At 37.4% G+C, this 20,277-nt stretch overlaps 1 protein-coding gene across 1 annotated transcript; it reads left to right on the top strand.

The window, feature by feature from the left end:
- The first annotated feature begins 3,534 nt into the window (after positions 1-3,534).
- On the top strand, positions 3,535-20,193 carry LOC110677247 (protein KBP homolog). The gene is made up of 2 exons (XM_021848350.1): positions 3,535-4,985; positions 19,682-20,193. The coding sequence occupies exons 1-2, from the start codon at positions 3,676-3,678 to the stop codon at positions 20,145-20,147; spliced, it is 1,776 nt and encodes a 591-aa protein (XP_021704042.1). The 5' UTR covers positions 3,535-3,675; the 3' UTR covers positions 20,148-20,193.
- Positions 20,194-20,277: the final 84 nt, after the last annotated feature.

The raw sequence follows: 20,277 nt of genomic DNA, 5'->3' as shown, positions 1-20,277 counted from the left end.
CCTTGACTGATTTTCATTTGATTTACGGAAAATTTGTACCGCACTATATTGTTTCAAAGATTTGGCCTACAGCTCAAAAGATCCCAAGTAACCACAAGCATTATAACTTTGCACGTATTCTACTGCATATCAACAACATTGATGTAACATTGCTTTTATTCGACATATTTCAAGAGCTGTCTGTTGAAAGGCTAGCCCATTAAGACCTCGCAGATCCTAGCGAGGCTAGCCCGTCCACATCCGATTGCAAATCATAAAGAAATACAATACAGTAGATGTCTCCTTCAACTGGGCAGCTAACTGACTGATACCTCAACCAGCAGCTGCAAAACTCTTTATTCAAACCAGGTATCTATTTTTACAATTCAAAATCCTACACAAATATTATACCTCACAACAAATCTTCCACACTTTTACCTACGACGACGCATGCTTCTCAACCGACGATTCTTCTACCTGAGGTGCGACACTACCTCTATTCCAACACTGTCAAGCAACAAAACATTAACTCTACATTAGAAATGTATCAATACACTAATCTCACTTTATAAATTGCACTGCTGCACTTATGTTACTTTATAAATTGCTTCATTGCTTTATCGTCGTGTTTGCATTAGTGCAACTGTAAAAGGGCCCTTTTCCACTTTCTAACTACTTTAATGGTAGGCTTACGGCAATGCAGCTGCATTATATATGCAATGATATAATGCTCCATGGTTACTTGGGATATAGCGGGAAGGAAACCTAAAAAAGAAAAGGAACGATTAGGTATTAAGCGATTTAAACATTATCAATTCAAATCGGAATTAGATTTAAGTTTGAATGACAGAAAAGCAATGAAAATTATTTCAGTGAGTGATGGGTTACTAAGGATTTATTTTCAAGTTTCAGTTCAGTGGTGGTAGTTAGCTTTTGTCAGATATTTTATAGCATGGCGAGCGTAAAAAACTGGATATACATATGTATCAAAAACAAATTAAAGACCTCCATGTCCCTTGCAGTTGCTCAAAATTTTATGGCTCATAAGGTAATCTAGAATGCCGTGAAAAGTGTACTGCGATCTGTCAAACTTGGGTACCTTTTGCACTGCCGAGGGACCAAATGCAGTACTAGAAGTGGTACCCAAATTCAGCCCGAGTGCGACGGACCTGTATGTATTGTATAACGATATTAAAGTTAGTACGGTCTAACATCACCATGTAATATTTTCATCTCTGAATCAAAGTCCTAATTCACCAATTTAAAACATAGAGCGTTTCACCTATATGATGGTGCAGAAAAAAATATATGTTTTCATTTTTAATCTATAAAAAATATACACGGGAAAAAATTCTGTAGTAAAAATTACTATTTTAGCCGAGGGGGACGACACATCCAGATATTTTAGATCACTAGGATATCCTTGAATAATTTTTACGATGACCATTTATCTTCTTGCAGCATATTATCTTGTTTCATCTGTGGTATTCCATAAAACACCTTTTTCCATCTTCATAAATCTAGCATATCTTTCCGCATCTTACATGAACGTTTTGACAGATTGACTCAGATGTCGTCGATAAACAACAAAGAAGGAGCACGGCGCTGCGTCATCGGTGCAATCTTTCCGAGCATCATGGCGAATTCTAAGACCAGCAGATTCTTGAACACCATTCAGATGGTCTCCTTTTCAGTAGGATGCTGGTCATCGATTCCATGATGGGACCAGACAGGATGGATAGAATGGATACCGTGATGGAGGAGTGGTACACGAAACTACCCGAAAAGCTGAGGAGCCGAGTATGGAACGTGCTTGCCAGGTTTCCCGGCAAAAGTGGTTATTGCATGAGCCGATCGGCGATTGCCTTCGAGAGCGTCAAGTTCGGCTCCAGGTCCGAGAATTGCAGGATGACTAGAAAATGCCCTGCGGTTGGAGGGATAAATAATCTGGATCATTCGGTGATCGAGAAGCTTTGTTACTGGAGTTTGGCGGAAAACGTTGCCATTCATTGATTAGTTTATTGACTCCGTCTCCTAGCTGCATTGAATCAGGAAGGGTAACAAAAGAAGCTCAGAGAATACAAGCAATGTATTTTGTTCGATCTAGAGAGGGAGATTTTGTGATGTGGATGGTATTGGTAACTTCCATTTCGAGGCAATTATTAAAATTTTATATTACTAAATCTTGATGCGTATTGTGAATCAATAAATTGGTACTGATTTCTCTGTACACGCGCTATACACCCACAACTCCTAAATAATGTATTAGTCGTTTAATTGGGTTTCAATTGATTCATATTTACAAAAAGAAAACTTATTGCCTTTTCGCTTTTCGGAAACTAGAGATTCCATAGGATCCATCAAATTTTTCAGGTTTACTTTTACGACACTACGCTCACCATACTCAACATCATCATTGATTCTTCTTCCACCCATTCACATCTTTGTACATCTCGTCAATCTACGCGCATCGTTCAGAAAAAGATGTCAGCGCGTGAAGCAGACAAATATAGACTAGTACACTGAATTTAAAAAATTGGATTTTTTTCCAAAAGTGCATCTAAACGGTAATCTGGATGTGTCGCCCCCCTCGCTTTGAAGTGACATTTCTTCTCAACTGCGTACTGCGATCAGAAAAAAGTGATTTTCTTGACCATTTCTTGGGAGAAATTTTCCACGCATCGAGATAGGCGATTCCTTTTCTTGTCAGCAGCAAACCGGCCTTAAAGCCTGATTTGCTACTGAAAAGGAATCGCTAAAGAAATTTCTCGCCGATTCCTTGTAGAAATTTTCTACAGCGACTCCCATTTGAACTGCCATTTCGTTTCAACTGCGTACTGCGATCAGGAAAAAGCGCATTTTTGATCAATTCCTTGCAGAAATTGGGTTGTTTAGTGATGAAAGATTCACCGTTTTTTGTAGCTTGATCGAAAGAGCACATTTTTCTAAGTGCAACACGATTTTATTGCGCTTCAATATCTTAATTTTGATGTAGTAAATAATTAAATAAGATTTTATTCCGTCCACTGAATGACATTTCAATTTACATAATGACAGCTCGCCTCGAAGTAAAATTTGCCGAGGGGTGATTCAAACGCGATTCACATACTAAATTCAATCGTGTTTTAAAAATAGTTCCAGGGCACAGAAAATTATGAAACTTTGGAATCTTGCTCAGTTTTTAACGTAGAATCCGTATATGTAAAAAACAGAATACCCCTAAACAAGCCAATTCCCCATGCATCAAGATAGGCCGAGAAATTACTTGTCAGCAGCGAATCAGGCTTTATGCTTATGTATGATGGAAACGCAATAAGTTTTTGCTGAGATGTTCATGTGACTGTTTGAGTGGCTTGCGCATGATTGATGTAAACACAGAGGGGAATAAGAAAAAACTCAGCAATCACAGAAAAAGAAGACCGTCTTCGCGAGTCTCGTCTTAGGTTTGGATCGTTCCACAACCGACGGTGTTATTTGTCATTCGACCTACTTTCTAACACCACTCCGCGCAAGGATTGCAAAACGTCAAATTCTTCATGTTCTGTTTTGCTCCATTTTCGCTACCACCCACTTTCGCGTTCGTCAGTTCAGTTAGATTGCATTTCCACCCGTTGCGAGAGAAGTGGAACTGCTTGTGCATCGATTAGTGTTTAGTGTCTTGTGCAATTCGTTATCGATCCAACCAACAGCGTGAAAATGGGCATCACCAAGGAAAGCCTGTCGGACATCCGCGAGGAGTTCGAGGAAGCCCACCAGAAGATCGACGAGGACAGCAAAAACGATCCCCCGACGGAACCTTTCCGGTCGCATTATGCCGCCCGGGACATCCTTCAGGGCGTGCAGCGAAAGTTGAAAAATCTGAGGGAATCACTGGACCAGGGGTCGGAGGCGGAACTGACCGTGCGATGCATACTGGCTAATGTGTTGAAGGATATTGGAAGGATATCGATTTTTACCGAGGAACTGAGCAATGGGGAACTGGTCCTGAAGGAAGCGCTGGAACTGGTTAAGGACGAAAAGGAAACGGCTTCCGGGGTCAATGCTCATATTGAGGTGCTGAATCAGCTGGGAATATTGTACTGCAATCGGGGAAGCTTTGAGGAATCGAAGGTTATTTTGGAACAAGCAGCGGACAATTATAGAGACGTGAAGGAAATGGAAGGATTTGAACCGTTGACGATTTCTGATTTGTTCGGAACAAAAGACGAGATCGAGAAGGGAAAGGGACAGCTGCTACTGGAGAAGAACCACACCTTGACTCTGTACTATTTGGCACAAATTTACGGTTATCTGGAAGATTTGGTCAAATCTGCGCACTTTTGCCACATGACTTTGAAGCGGCAGTTGGATTACAATGATTACGAGCACATAGATTGGGCTCTGAATTCGGCCACCCTTTCGCAGTATTATTTCCCCAAGAACCACCTCAGTCAATCGAGGCACCTGCTGGCGGCCGCTTCGTACATGTTGGACCGTTTCGAGGAGGACGTAATTCCCAAGGAAACGAATCCAGCCGCCAGAACGGAAAAGATCGAAAACCTTCGGCATCGATCGGCAGATGTGGCTCGCTGTTGGGCCAAGTATGCCATCCATATTCTGGCCACCAGCAAGGAAAGGCTCTGCGAAGATGATCCCGAGGATGGAGCGGAAAACCCGAAAGGGGACGGCCTTAGTCCAGTGAAGGAAATCGACCGTTTCATCGGTTTGGAAGGATTGTCGGTATACGAAGACCAGATAATGGATGAGTTCTGCCTGACCCTCGAGGATGCCAAGCTGGTCATGTTGAATGGGCTCAGTTGGTTGAACAAGGCGAAGGAATACTACACCAAAGAAACGGAAGCGTCGCAGTACGCAAAGATAGTGCAGGACATTGCTTCTTTGTACAAGCATTTGGCGTTTTTCGATGACAACGAGGACAATCAGTGCAAGCTTTATAAGCGATGCGCAGATCAATTGGAAGAACTGGACCAGGTGCTGAACGCTACGTACTATCAAACCATTTGCAGGTGAGTTTCTTTCAAAGGGGTCGTTCAAATATCACGTGGACGAAACCAGCCATGTGGTAGCAGGTCTCCAGTTAGAACGTGGTCACTAGTTCAATCATAGTCATAATAGAAAGCTTCAGGGATTCTTTGAGTTATTTCTCCAGAGATGTCTTCTGGAATACTTTCAAGGATCCTCCTTGAGCAATTCCTAAAAGGATTTATTCAACAATCCCCCAAGGAATGCGTTTGGAAATTCCTCTACGATTGATCTAACAAAAATTTCGTTAGAATTTGCTCTAGGAAATTCTCGAGCACTTCAACGTTACTACCTCGAGAGATTTCCACAGAGATTACTCTGAAAATTTTCCAGTTACTATCCCAAGTTTTTCTCTATAGATTTATCCAATAACTCTTCTACCGATTTCTACAAGAGATCTTAAGAAATTCGTAATATTTACAAAGGTTTATTCCAGAGTTTTTGAACGGGAATATTCAGAAAAACCTACAATAATTCCTCCAGAAGTTCCTGCGTCGATATTTCTATTATTATTTCAACAGGGTGTCTACTATCTAGAAAACCGGGAATTATCAGGGAATTTTATTGAACCTGGAAAATACCTCTCTGAGAATTGTAATAACAATTAGGAGGTAACTTTCTTTGAAGCTGTAATTCATGGTAGAATATGTTCATGACAAATAAAAAATCGCGTCAAATCCCCAAAAAAAAATTCTATCTAAACGCTCCATAAGCTTATTTTATCGATTTCCCAAGATTGAATTTTATAAATATTTCTAAATTTAATCAGAAATGGATGTAAATACCGTAAAGTGCCGTAATTCAGCGCAGTTAACGAATAAAACATTTCAAATGCTTAATTAAAAATTAGTATTGCATCAACAAAAAAGCTTTATGGGTGGATCGCTGCAAATCTATTTTAGATTATGGCAAAAATATAAACTAGACTGTATTCACACGTTACAATTGTGATTTTTTTGAAATAGTTCACTCGTTGAAATTGCCTAATTCCGCGCATTTTTTTAACGCTTTTTCATATTCCGCGCAGAAGAATGCCTAATTCCGCGCACTTGCAAAACAATCAAATTAACATTAATTTTGTATAAGGCAGCATCCATTCATTACGTAACGCTGAAATTGAACATTTTCAACCCCATACCCAGCTCCACAACACTTTTTGTATGAAAAAAAAGTAAAGTTTTGTATGATCCGTAACGTAGACTTTTTTTATAATTTTTTGACTACCACATGAAATAAGGATAAACATTTGTTATAGTCTATTCCTGAGACGAGACTCGCGAAGACGGTCTTCTTATTCTGTCGTTGCTGAGTTTTTTACTTATTCCTCTGTGTTTGTATCAATCATGCACAAACCCTCACATGAACACCCCAGCAAATATGCAATTGCGATTGCATCACACCGACACATAAAAAGCCTTTGAAGTGAAATTTTATGCCAGAAAAAGTTGCAGACATTTGAAATAACTATAGTCTTGTGTTAAGATTTATCAGCAGCTTTGGAAAAACTGCTCCGAACACTGAGGATTTTATAACAGTTTATTCAGTTTATTTGTATTCAAACAATACTTTACAATTTTTCAGCATTTGGACGTTTCGCGACTGCGGAGACGTTGATATTTTTTCCTTTTCCTTGTCAGCTTTGGGGTTGCATGTTATTCCAGAAGAAATTTCAAAAAAATAGGCAGTTTGGCGAAATCGCCCCGACTACCTCTACACACTTAAATTATTTTACCGTAATCCATGAATTTCACCGTAATCTCAACAGCTGATCAGTCCGGTAAAATAAAACACCGTAATTCCGTCGAAATTCAACGGATTGCGGTAAAATTCTACCGAAAACTGGAAAAAATTACCGTACTCCGTTAATTTATTTCACCGAAATTTTCAGCTGTTGGTATTACGTTGAATTTCACGGATTCCTGTAAAATAATTTAAGTCTGTATATTCGTATTCTGCACTGTTCATGCAATAACAAATGTTTATGGACCTTGGTTTTGGACAAACTTTTCCTCCCACCATGAATGACCACGTGGTTTCTGAACGGCTGCTAGTTTTCCTGTAAGTGGGCTTTCCCGATATTCCGGTTGTTTGCGAAACGTATTTATGCATGAAAATACTTCCTCAGATAAATATTCAGCTGTGAAGACCAATATAGCATGTTTTACTTGTTTGTTGTTCTGTAAATAGCAGTGCGCGGAATTAGGGACTTATGAAAAATGACGTGCCCTAATGCCGCGCAATACTTTTTGGGATAAATCTCAATAATTATGCTAATATTTGATAAGATTTCATAGAAGCATCATGAAACACATCTATAGCAAGTAGTTTCATAGAATATTGCATAAATAACGAAACATTTTCAATATAGAAATCACGTTTGTTTGTGTCCTACAGTCTTAGCACGGACGCTAAGGAAATTGAAAAAATGGCGTCTACTCAGACGGGCCTCCACTGATTATTTTTTTACGCCGCGAAAAATTGCTCTATTTGCTTTTATTTGTGATTCAAACTTATTCTAAATCAAAATAGCATCAAATGGCGTTAAAAGTTGCTGCAGTATTGATGTGTATTTCCATATGTAAATAATTTTGTATGAAATGCGCGGAATTAGGCAATGCGCTGAATTAGGGCACTTTACGGTATCTTCGCTTTTTAAAAATTTTCGAAATTTGAAGAACTGGAAAACTAATTTTGAGAAACTCATATGGAATGCAAACAATTTCCAATGTAAAATGTTGAAACAATCAATATCAATTTTTGTGCAGGACTCTTTTTAGAAACTTGGTCTCTATTTTAATGCAAGTCTCTACTTTCAATGAAAGGTCTCTAATGTCTTTCTTTTTTAACCAATAATGTCTCTAAAGTCTCTTTTTTGCTTATCTTGGTTGCAGTTAGTTCCGATGCATAATTCTGCACTCTGCAGGCTCCAGAGAAACAGTCAGAGACTGTTACGATACTATTCAATTGATTCTTCAAGAATTTCATCTCAGATTTTTCGACGAAACGCTTCAGGAATTATCTTAGTGGCTTCTCCGGAGATTTCATCTGGAATACTTTCAGGGACTCCTACAGGAATCTCTCCAGAAATTCTTCTAGATTTTCCTCTTCCAATTCTCTCAATTATACTTCCTGTGGTTTTTTTTTTTTAAATATATAGAGAAATCACTCCAGGAAATTCTCAAGCAATTCAACGTTACTATCTCCAGTAATTTGCTCAGATTTTTTTCTAAACACTATCCTAGGACTTCCTTCTAATATTATTCCTTTAATTCTCCAACCGATTTTTTTTGTTACTCTAGGAGATCTTCCAAAGATTTTACAGAATGTCTTACAAGAAAACCTGCAAAGTTTAATTCCTTCTGGTTTCTTTGAAAAAAATCTATGAACAAATTCAACTTTTTTCAAAGACACCCGAAAAGAAGTATTTCATCTACGGTAACTTCAAAGAATTTCCTCAAGAAAATCTATTGAGAACCTTTCAAAGAATTCCTCAAAGATGATCCTGTGTTTCATCATTGAGTTACTCTAGATTTTTTTTTATTTTTTTGGGCTGATTGCTGCTAGGGTACACAGTGACCATTTTGTGGTAACCGCGCATTGTGCCTTGTGAAGATACACTGAGAGAATTGTTTGTGGTAATTTTAAACATATTTTTATAACGCACATTTGATACACCACACATTTGAGCAACATTGCTTAAAAACGTCTGTGTGATGAACGTAATACAGGGTGTCTACTACCTGGAAAAACCTGGAATTCTCAGGGAATTTTATTCAACCTGGAAAAAAACCTGGAATTCTCAGGGAATTTCGGCCACACTCAGGGAATTAATTTTGAAACAGTAATTCATGGTTGAATATGTTCACGATTAACTATTTCGAAACTATTTTTGCACACTATTTTCAATATACAAATTTCGGCTGCGCCGCTTAAAAATGCTACTTAACGTTCAACGCTTCGTCATCGAAACTTCATCAGCCTGTACTGTTCAAAACTGAATTGTTTTCGATGAAAATGTGTGCACTGTGTTTCAGTTGGAAGATAGAATTAGAGTGAACACATATTTATGTAAACTTTCATGAATTTGAACGAAAAAACTGCTTTTGAAAATTCACAAATTGATGACGGATCTTGCCCCCTTAGAGGATTCAGTTCATTAATAAACTTGGACGTTTTCCGTAAAATACTTTCAAATAATTCACCATATATTTATCATAAAGTACAAAAAACATTGATAACCATCAACATCAAATCATGTGCCTAGTAAATTTGGGGTTGGTGAATTCGAAACTGATTTCGAAATTGTTCCAGCACATTACAATTTTGAGCTACGGGTCTTAAAATTAGTATAAAATGCTGTTTTTTAATGTTGAAAATTAACCTATGATTGATGTATAGTGATCTAACCCACCAATAATCATCATAATAGGATTTTGTAGGATTCAATTTGGATTGAATGGACGAATAAATGTTCAATTAAACGATTTTTCAAACATGCCGCCATCGTCACACAAAGTTATTCGTTCCTATTATATGGCAAAATACCATACTTTTCTAATACATCAACAAATAACTTTTGAGCTTTGAAAGTATTATTGTTGAAAAGTATTCTCTAACACATTAACTTTGAATTCTCTGTTCTGCTGTTTAAAGCCCGCTCTCAGAATGTATTTTAATCATTCCCGTTTTTCGTAGAAATTTTAATGGAATACACAAAAAAACACTTTTTATGTCCTTTGCAGAGTTGGTAACAGGTATCTTTTAAGATACTTGGTGTTTATTTGAATGCAAGTCATGAAAAAGTTTCTATTTTTGAAGGAAAATCTATGAAGTCTCTGTTTTGAAAAAAAAAATGGTCTCTAAAGTCACTATATTCGTTATATTGCTTGCAGTTAATTCTGATGCAAATTTATACACAGTAACATTCGGAGACTATAATGCGACTATTCAACAGGCTCATCTAGATTTTTTTTCTCAGATCCCTCGAGGAAAAGCTTCAAGAAATATCCCAGTAATTCCAAGAGATTTGAACTAGAATACTTTCAAAGATGTTCTATAGATTTTTTGATAGAATTCTCTCTACCAATTATCCCAGAAATTCATCCAGCGACTTTTCGAAGAATGCTTAGAGGAATTTCTCCAGATTGTGCTCCCTTAATTTCTTCATTTATTTCTTTAATTTGTTTTTTTTTCGAAAACTATCCCAAACTATGCACCAATTCTTCAATCGATTCATCCAGTTTTTGCTCTAAAGAATTTTCCAAAAATGCATATACAGAAATTTCTCCAAGAAAACCCACAAAGATTTATTCCATAGTTTTGAAGAAATTCGCTTAGATATTTTACCAAGGAACCCCACGAGAATTCCTACGCTTTTTCATGAGAATTCCTTTAGAATTCATCCATGGTTACTTGCAGGAATCGCTCCAGCAGTTTCTAGAGGGTTTATTCGAGGAAATCTATTACGAAGAAAGGATTTCTCAATAAACTCGATCGTCGATTCATCATAATGCTCCTATAGATTTTTTTTCTAGGAGATTCTTCAGGATTTCATCCAAACGTTTTCCAATGAACTTCTCGAATAAAATACCCTTGGAATCTTCTAAAGTTTATTCAAGGTTCCACATTAGTTAACACCACTGCAAATTAATTACTCCGATCATTCTTATACAAACTTCTTTGGGAATTCCTTCCGATGTTATTCAAGGAATAAGAATTCAGAAAATCCTACGGGATAAGCTATTCGATTGATTTTTGTTTTCAATGTTTTAACAATTGATCTAGGAAATTTTCTAAAACTTCCTCAAGTGTCCAGGAGTTCTTTCAGGGATCCTTGTTCATCAAGAGTTATGTACTTTGAACCTTACACAAGCTTCATCAGAGTTTACTTTAGGTTTTCTTCTAAAATCCAGGTTTTTATCAAAGATTTATTTAATATTTTCTGAAAATTTCATGAAATTTCTTTGGACATATTCTTTTAATATGGCTGAAAAAAATATTCGAAGACTTACTTGAGAAATATCTCAAAGAATTACTGGCGTAATTTCTTAAGAAATCTTACAAGGAATCTCTATCGTACATCCAGAAAGTATTCATAGAGAAATTTCAAGTTGAAATGTTAATATATCCTGAAAAACAATGTTGTAGGGGATTCTAAGAAAGACCCAGAAGTGCTTTCTGGAGAAGATACCATTAGTGCACCAGTATCCGCTCATGGCCCTATTTCCGCTCACTAGTGTAAAAATTGATTTTTCGTGTCAAAAACCAACATTTTTCGCACGGATATATTCTAGCAATCTTAACAACTTTCAAGTGAAGCCGTCTGACATTGAATTCATTTGATAAAATAATTCTGTATATTGAAAACACAAGACCTCGTGAGCGGTTATTGGACCACTAGGTATTTTTGTGTGTTCCAATAACCGCTCATGCTAAAAGTTAAACGAAATTTTAAACAAATGTCGATTTTAGTATACAGCCATTTTATTGCAGTGGTAGCTATGACTTGACCATAAGAATATCAGGATTAATAACGAAATTTGAAATAACTTTTTAGTAAGTTCGTCACGAAATCTGTTTACCGTGAGTGGAAACAAGAACACTTAGATGCAGTAACTAATACAATTAAATATTTTTTTTATGAAAGTTATTTTATAATAAACATTTGAACAGATAACTTCCCTTAAATGAGCGGAATCTGGTGCACGGATGGTACTGTTTTTTAGATGTTCTAAAAGGGTATTTTTGAGAGTGCCCAATAGGAAGCGATGGAATAATCATTGCATAAAAGTTTAGAGGACTTAAGACTTTGTTGGAGAATCTTTGGAGGAATTGTTTTCTTGAGGTTTCTAAAATGAAATTGTAGGGGGAATTCCTTGAGAAATAATCACTAAAGAACTAAAGAAATTTTTGTTGTTTTATTCATGTGCTTTGAAGCCATTTAAGACCTACTGTTATAAACGAATTCAAATTAATTCAAAATTAATAATTCGATAATCATTAGTATTTTAGAGTTTTTCTTGAGCCTGGAGTTATTTCTTAAGACCTGGAAAAAACCTGGAAATATCAGGGAATATCATTTTAGTAAACGAGTAGACACTCTGTAATAGAGGCTTATAAAAGCAAATGTTGGGAAGGAGCTTAGGACAGATTAAAAGTCCTAGAATAGTCCTAGTTCAAAGAATAATAAATCAACGTTCCCTGGGCAAAGGCACAACCTTGTGATCAGCTTGATTGCTGTCAGGTCTCGGGGCTTAAATATATCTTTACTCTGAAGAGAAAGATGCACACTAGTGGTGCCAATGGTGATAATAATCAAAAGTGTTTTCTAATGAACACTATTGATTAACATCGCCGTGATGAAGCGGCCCTTGTTTGTTTTTTCTATACGTATTTTATTTATAGATTATTTTATTTGTTTTAATGTGCATCAAAACCTCCTAACATGGAAGAAATCGTGCTGAACAGGAACACGCATGGCCGTACAAGGATACAACAGCATCTTATTAAATCCGTTTCTTATACTAATAATATCACTTTTTACTAATTTACTAATTTTATCACTCCCTTTTATGTCAGCTAGCGTCATCTCAGGATTAAGTTTTTCATTATAGCATTGAAGCATGCAACATATGCGTTATGAAAGAAATTTTATTTTTTTCTCTTATAAGCAGGTGAAATCAACTCACCTGTATAAAAATCTGAACTGCTACCGCAAATAAAATGTAATATGTTGTTAACAAAATGTTAATAAAATCTTAAATTTGTTTTACCAAATAAGGATGATAGTGTTGTCTAATAACACAGAACACCTAGATATAAGAAATGAATGTAATGTTTGGAATGATACTAATAAAGACATACAAAAAAGAAGTTTTGTGCTGGTCAAACAAATGCCGTCAGACAAAAAAAAAAACCTTGTGACTAATCGCTATCTCTATTTATAGGTACCCGTAACCGCAAATAGGAATAGTAACTCATGAGAAAAAAAAACTAGGATATAAGTGAGTAGGAACTAATCACTAACACCCCCAACACTGAAAACAGTTTATTCGCCGAGGTTGGATTTTTCTCGGAATCTATGCGAGATGCCTAGCTTCCGTTGCTGGTTTTGATCATGTTACTAAGAAAATAGTGATAATGTGAAAATATAGTGAGATGGCGTTATTGTGTCGAATAAGTTTGTGTGGTTAATGGTAGTAAGCTACAAAGATGGTGATTATTAGAGTGATGATAGTTGGTGATATTGTGAATATAAGTGATATAAGCAACAAGAACCCTACTTTTATATTAATGAAGATAATGATATTGAGTGTTGATATGATTTATTTATTACAGTGATTTTTTTTTAATGAGTAGTTTTATACTTTAAACTTGATGAAGCAGAACTATTGTGTTATGGCAGGGTTATAGATGTGATGTTAATAATAAAATTGGTATAGATAATGGTGACGCTGTTAGTAGAAATCCTGTTGATAATAAAGATGGTAATACTAGTGAATAGTGCTATGAAGTAATCTAATAGTTATCAAGTGAAGTGATAGTGTGAAAAGAACGTTTCCCACCTTCTACCGTAATCTTTTGAGACAGATCGCAACAGTGTTTTCTTGGAAGCCATCTTTCCGTGTACGTCTGGTGAACTGCTTCAGAAGGATTACGTCCTCTTTCCTATCTAAAGTCTAGTTTAGAGCTTCGGACAGTATTCACTGTACGGCTAAGTAGCAACATAAAAAAGAATAATAAATCAATGTTAATACTATCAATGTTGGCACGTCTCCCTCATCCGCCGTACCGATGAAGCCATTCCTCCTGCTGTCTTGATCTTCCTCGTTTAGGTGTTCATCGTAGTGCTGCTTCCACCTTTCGATCACCTCACGTTCGTCCGTCAAGATACCTCCATCCTTATCCCGGCACATTTCGGCTCGCGGTACAAAGCCTTTGCGGGATGCATTGAGTTTCTTGCAGAACTTATGTGCTTCTTGAAAACGATACTGCTGCTCCATCTCTTCGCACTCCAACTCTTCCAGGCGGCACTTTTTTATCCCGGAATAGATGGGTATGCTGTCTTCCCTTCTGTTTGTATCGTTCCACGTTTTGATGGGTGCCTTGCTGCAGCATCATCGCCCGCGCTGCATTCTTTTCGTCCAAAACCGTCTGACACTCCTCGTCGAACAAACCGTTCCGTCGATTTCCTTCCACGAACCCAATGGCACCTTCCGCTGCGTTGTTAATGGCTGCTTAGAGACTACTCAGCAGTCCTCAAGAGGGGCTTCGGTGAGCTCTCCCTCTTCCGGCAACGCAGCTTCAAGACTTTGCGCGGAATCAGTTGCGACTTCGGGTAGCTTGAGTCGTTCCAGGTTATACCGTGGCGGGCGTCGGTACCGAATGTTGTTCACAACGGAGAGTCGTTGGCGCACTTTAACCGTCACTAAGTAGTGGTCCGAATCGGTGTTTGCGCCGCGATAGGTTCTGACGTCGATAATGTCCGAGAAGTGTCTTCCATCAATAATAACATGGTCGATTTGCGATTCAGTCTGTTGGGGTGATCTCCAGGTGTACCGATACGGGAGGCTGTGCTGGTAGTAGGTACTACGTATGGCCATGTTCTTGGAGGCGGCGAAATCAATCAGTCTAAGGCCGTTTTTGTTCGTAAGCTGGTGAGCGCTGAACTTCCCTATAATCGGTCTAAATTCCTCCTCCTGGCCAACCTGAGCGTTGAGATCTCCGATAACGATTTTGACATCATGGCTTGGGCAGCCGTCGTATTCGCGTTCCAGCTGCGCGTTGAAAGCGTCCTTATCGTTATCTTCACTTGCTGGGTGAGGGCTGTGCACGTTGATTATGCTGATATTGAAGAAACGACCTTTGATCCTCAACATGCACATTCTGTTGTCATTGGCCTCCACCCAATCACGCGGCTATGCATTTCGCCCATCACGATGAAGGCTGTGCCCAGCTCATGTCTGTTGCCGCAGCTCTGGTAGATGGTATAACCATCCCTATACGTATGTACCGTCGACCCCTTCCAGCAACCCTCCTGCAGCGCTACGATGTCGAACTTGCGGACCCTCAATAATTCGGAAAGAATGCGGGTACTTCCCAAGAAATTGAAAGACTTTCAGTTCCATGATCCGAGTTTCCAATCGTTAGTCTGTTTTCGATGCCTGGGTCTATGTCGATTGTTCCGGTGCGAATTTAATTATTTATTTATTTATTTCGTCAATCTTTTGTAGACTACATAGTTACATAGTTTCTTATATTCTAAGATTTCCTAGTGAGTTAAAATATGATTTCAATTTGGTCCGGGGCATACTTAGATCAAACACTTCACAGTGCTCATTGTAAACAGACATCATTTGGTTTAGAGGACTAAATTTAGCGTAGTTTGTACGATAACGATCTAAAGTAAACAAATTTCTGTGACGCAATTGTCGATTAGGAGCATAAAAGTTTAATTTGGATAATAGCTCTGTTGAGTCAATACGTTGTGAAACGATATCGTTAACAAATGCGACAATGGCATATTCCCGTCGCTGTTTTAATGTCTGAATGTTTATCAACATGCATCGTGCTTTATATGACGGAAGAGGAAATACAGTCCATCATAATTTGCGGAGTGCGTATAGTAAAAACCAAGGGTGGAGGGCGGCTGTCAACTGGGAGTAAAATTGAAAAGCCGCCAACCTAAGTCCAGAACCAGTTTTAAGGCTTAACGCGCAAGAGTAAAAATAATTATTCGCAAAATTACAGGTAATTAATGCGCTTGAAAGATATTGTTTGCAAGCAGTTATTTGTTACGTGCTACTGCAGTGCGCTGTAGGCAATTTAATCGGCAAATTCTGCTAAATTTCCAAAATGGATGTTTTCGAGAAAAATGATTATGCCTTAACCATTGTTTGGTCCTAATTTTGTATGGTTGTTTACTTTTTAGAACCAGCGACACGTTGGGGTAGCAGTAAAGAGCCGCCAGTTCCACCCTTGGTAAAAACTGCTTTTGAATCGACTCTATTCGTTCTTCATGTGATTTCAAATATGGGGACCAGACAACACTACAATACTCTAATATGGATATCACATAAGCAACGTAAAGAGTTTTGATCGTATAAGGGTCTTGAAAATGATATCCGAAACTTTTTATGAAGTTAAGCATATTGCCCGCTTAATGAGTTATTGTGTTGTAATGTTCAACGAACGTTAATTTGGAATCCAAAATTACTCCTAGATCTCTAATTTTATCACATTTTTTAACATGTTGGTTTCCTAACCTTATTGTTAAATTCGGAGTGTTTCGTTTTCTGCTATAAGTTATTAGATTACATTTTTCAACATTCAACTTCAATAAACTTTTAAAACACAAGGTATCAAATAGAAGTATTTCATTATGAAATGTTTCATAATCGTCATCTTTCATGATTTCTAAAAACAATTACATGTCATCTGCATATATAAGAACCCGTAGTTTTTTTTTAAGAATAAAAGATACGTCGTTAACATATAAAATAAAAAGGAGAGGTCCTAAGTGGGAGCCTTGAGGAACACCTGATGTGACTTGAATTGGTTTGGATTTTTTGTCATTAAATCTTACTATTTGCTGCCGGTCAGTAAGATATGATTCAATCCATTTGAGAAGCTTTTTCTCGATACCTATTTTACTCAGTTTGAAAATTAACATTGAAATGTCAAGTCTATCAAATGCTTTACTGAAATCAGTGTAGAGAGTCTCTACGTGGTTACCTTTATCCATTGCCATTAGGGAATAATCAACAAACTCCAGGAGGTTTGTATTAGTTGAACGGCCTTTAAAGAAGCCATGTTGTGAATTAGTTATTCTGTGTTTAATTTGACCAAAAATACATTTGTTAATAATTGATTCGAACAGTTTTGGAATGCATGAAATGATGGCAATCCCACGATAGTTCCTGATATCAGATTTTTTGCCTGATTTGTAAATAGGTACCAAGAAATACTATTTCCATTCCTTTGGAAATTCACCAGATTCAAGTGACATATTGAAGAGCCAGAATAGTGGAGTTGTAAGTTCTACCGCTATTTTTTTATGAATACTGGTGGGATTCCATCTGGTCCTGATCCTTTTGTAGCATCTAAATCATTCAGACCTGTCGTAATGTCTTGAACATGAATTTGCTTTACTCCAACATCCCTTGAAATCTCTGGAAGGTATGCAAAATATCCAAAATCACGATCATTATCAGAGAAGTTCGTGTAAGTTTCTTGAAAAAAAGTTGCAAAAAGGTTACAAATATCTTCTGAGTTATTTCCTTCTTTGTCGTCTAATGTCATTTTTGATGGGAAATTGTTTGAATTAATCTTTGATTTGACATAGTTGAAGAAATTCTTTGGACATGACTTGACTTCATTTTCGGTTTTTATGTTATAATCTGTAAGTGCATTAGAAATAGTTAAATTAAGTTGATCACAAATACTCAGATACTTTTCTAAATTTGCTTGACTATTATGTGCTTTGTAGGTTTTGTGTGCTTTTTGTTTCCGATTTTTCAAAAGAATGATTTGCTTATTGAACCAGACTGGATTTTTGAGACACGTTTGAGTGGAACTTCCTCCTGAATTACTTCCGACAATATTTTGTAGAAGTTTTGTACGGCACTTCCAATATTTACTTCTTCTTTCAGATTGGATTGCCAGTTTACTCTATTTATTTTATACCTAATATTGTCATAATTAGCCAAATTGTAATCAAAAACATACTCATAACTACACTCGTTGGAATTAAGGTTACTGTGTACAAAAATGGAATATTCGATCGCTATGTGGAACGCTTCATTTTTCCATAACGGAGAAACAGATTCCACAACACAAAAATCCTCACATATATTCGTTAGAAGTAAATCTAAGAAACAATTTTGTTGGTTTTTGACATGATTAATTCGGTTGAGTCCTAGGAATGCAATTTTCTCAAATATAAATTGTAATGTTTCACTTTCACCAACAACTGGAAGAAGAATGCTCTCATTATCATCATCTGGAATAAAATCTACATTTCGTTGATTGAAGTCACCATAAATATGAATTCTATATTCAGGAGGAAAGTATGAAACGATTTCTTCGGCTGCTTTAAAGAACACTTCATACGACGACTTAGTAGCTCGATCAGGAGGAAAGTAAACTGATGCGAATATATGAGTCTCTCCAATGATCTCTGTTTTTACCCAAACGTGCTCAAAATCCTTAAATTTTGGTGAAGCAATGAGCTCAGAATTGAATTTTGAGGAAATTGCGACTAGAACTACATCCCCTGACTTCCTTTGGGTTAAAACTTAATCCCGATCATTCCTAAATACATTATAGTTGCTACCAAAAATTTCTTCGTTTTTAATGCTATCGTTCCAACTTGTTTCAGTGCCCAAAATAACTGAAAACGAGGAGCTTAATATATTTTTACTAATTATACTCATTTTTGATGCGCTCCTCATGCGATTGAAATTCTGGCAATATACCAGAATTTCAGTAGAACGATTTTCTGAAGAAATTGAAGGTAGTTCGTCATTCTTAAAACTATTTTCTATATCTATTGAAACGTTACCAGCTTCGTCATGGTCTGCCTCTGTAGAGTGCGTCAGGTCGGACGAAAACACGAACGTTCACAGGAACACGACGAACAATGCTGAGAAATTGTATGCTTCCTGTACTGATGATTTTTACGGCTGGCTTGTAAGGTCTGCACCAACCCCCTGTCTCGCCGGAGGATCACAGAAGAACTATAAACGCGTTGAATTCCCGAAGACATTTTCATCTGAATACGAGCAACCGCTAATGCAACATAGACTGATATGGCGCTGATCAAGAAGTTTATGGAACTGATCTGTGATCGCGCTAATATGCTTCATATGCTGTACATCATGCAAAGATTGAACCAACAAGACATGTGCTGACAAGCACCCCTTGGCCTTTCTGTGGGTTTGGTGTAAACTTTGATAGTGAAAATCATAGTGTTCGGCCATAGAGGACACATTTCAGTGCACACCATTTTTGGTACATAATGTAATCCACCATAAAAATGAATTGTAAAGGTATATTTTTGTTCCCATGTGAGTTTTTGCTTAAAATAATGTGAATATTTAACACTGTACAAAAATTAAAGGTAAAACTAATGTTGAATTTGAAGTATTACCAAAAAACAAAAAGAGACCGGGCATAGAGGACTTCCCCATATCTTTGTAATCTTGTCATACAAAGCGAATGTTTGTCATTTTGGCAAAAGTTCCCAAAAGCGGCTTTTCTTTATGCCAGCTGCTTTAACTGCAATTTCACATAGCTCACTGACTTTCCATACTACTCAATATTATGCCTGTGAGGCAAAATATCTTAGCTGCACAGTCCACTAATGCACGCTTCCTGCTTCCATTGACCGATGCGAAGAAAATGTTTTACAAAATCTTCACTGTTTCATGTAAAAAAAAAAATTAAAAACACCGTTAACGTTCTAAGTACAAAAGACCGACATCGGTCTGCGTTTATTGTAATGACCCGTATCCGTGAATAGGTACTTCAGGAATTTTCCTAAGAACATTTGGATGTGATAAGGTTTGACGAAATATAAGAGAGGAAGGCCAAAATATGAATTTGTGTGTCCACGTGGTATATAGGCGGTACCTTAGTATGATTTAATTTATATGTTACCCTTTTTCTTTTCTATCCTCAGAGAAATCTGGTATGAGCTGGGTCTCACTTACTCGAAAATGTTGGACGTGAAGCTGAGCAAATTGGAAACTGCAACCGCCAGTGAACGACCGTCGCCCCATGCCCTGAACAAAATTAACAAACTCTGCGAAAAGAGCATTTCCAAGTTCCAAAAGTTTCTCGAATCCTACAAAGTTCCGCTGGACACGCTGGAGATCCCCGCCGGAATCGATGAAGCCGAACTGCAACCGGTACTCTTCGCTTACTTCCACATCGGGCGATTGTACTATAAGGTCATCACGCCGGACAAGAAGATGCAGCTGGCCAACGTGCAGAACAGTTTCCGATATTATCATCACTTTGTGAAGAGCTGCGAGGAAAACGAATCGGTCGGAGCGCACTTCAAAGCCGAAATTGGAGTCTGTAAGGAGATGAACACGCTTCTGCCGTTGAAAATCAAGAAACTCCAGAACGAACTGAACGAATAAAGCCTGGAAGGGTCAGTGATATGAATAAATGTATGAATTCAGACGACAAAGTGCGTTTTGATTTTGATTTCACATCCATTGTTGAGATACAGTATAGTTAATATGATCATTTATCATCCTTTCGAGCGAC

Source organism: Aedes aegypti, chromosome 2 (assembly GCF_002204515.2).
Source record: "Aedes aegypti strain LVP_AGWG chromosome 2, AaegL5.0 Primary Assembly, whole genome shotgun sequence".
Lineage (NCBI taxonomy): Eukaryota > Metazoa > Arthropoda > Insecta > Diptera > Culicidae > Aedes > Aedes aegypti.
The sequence above is the reverse complement of the archived record's forward strand: the minus strand, read 5'-3'. Positions and strand labels throughout refer to the sequence as shown.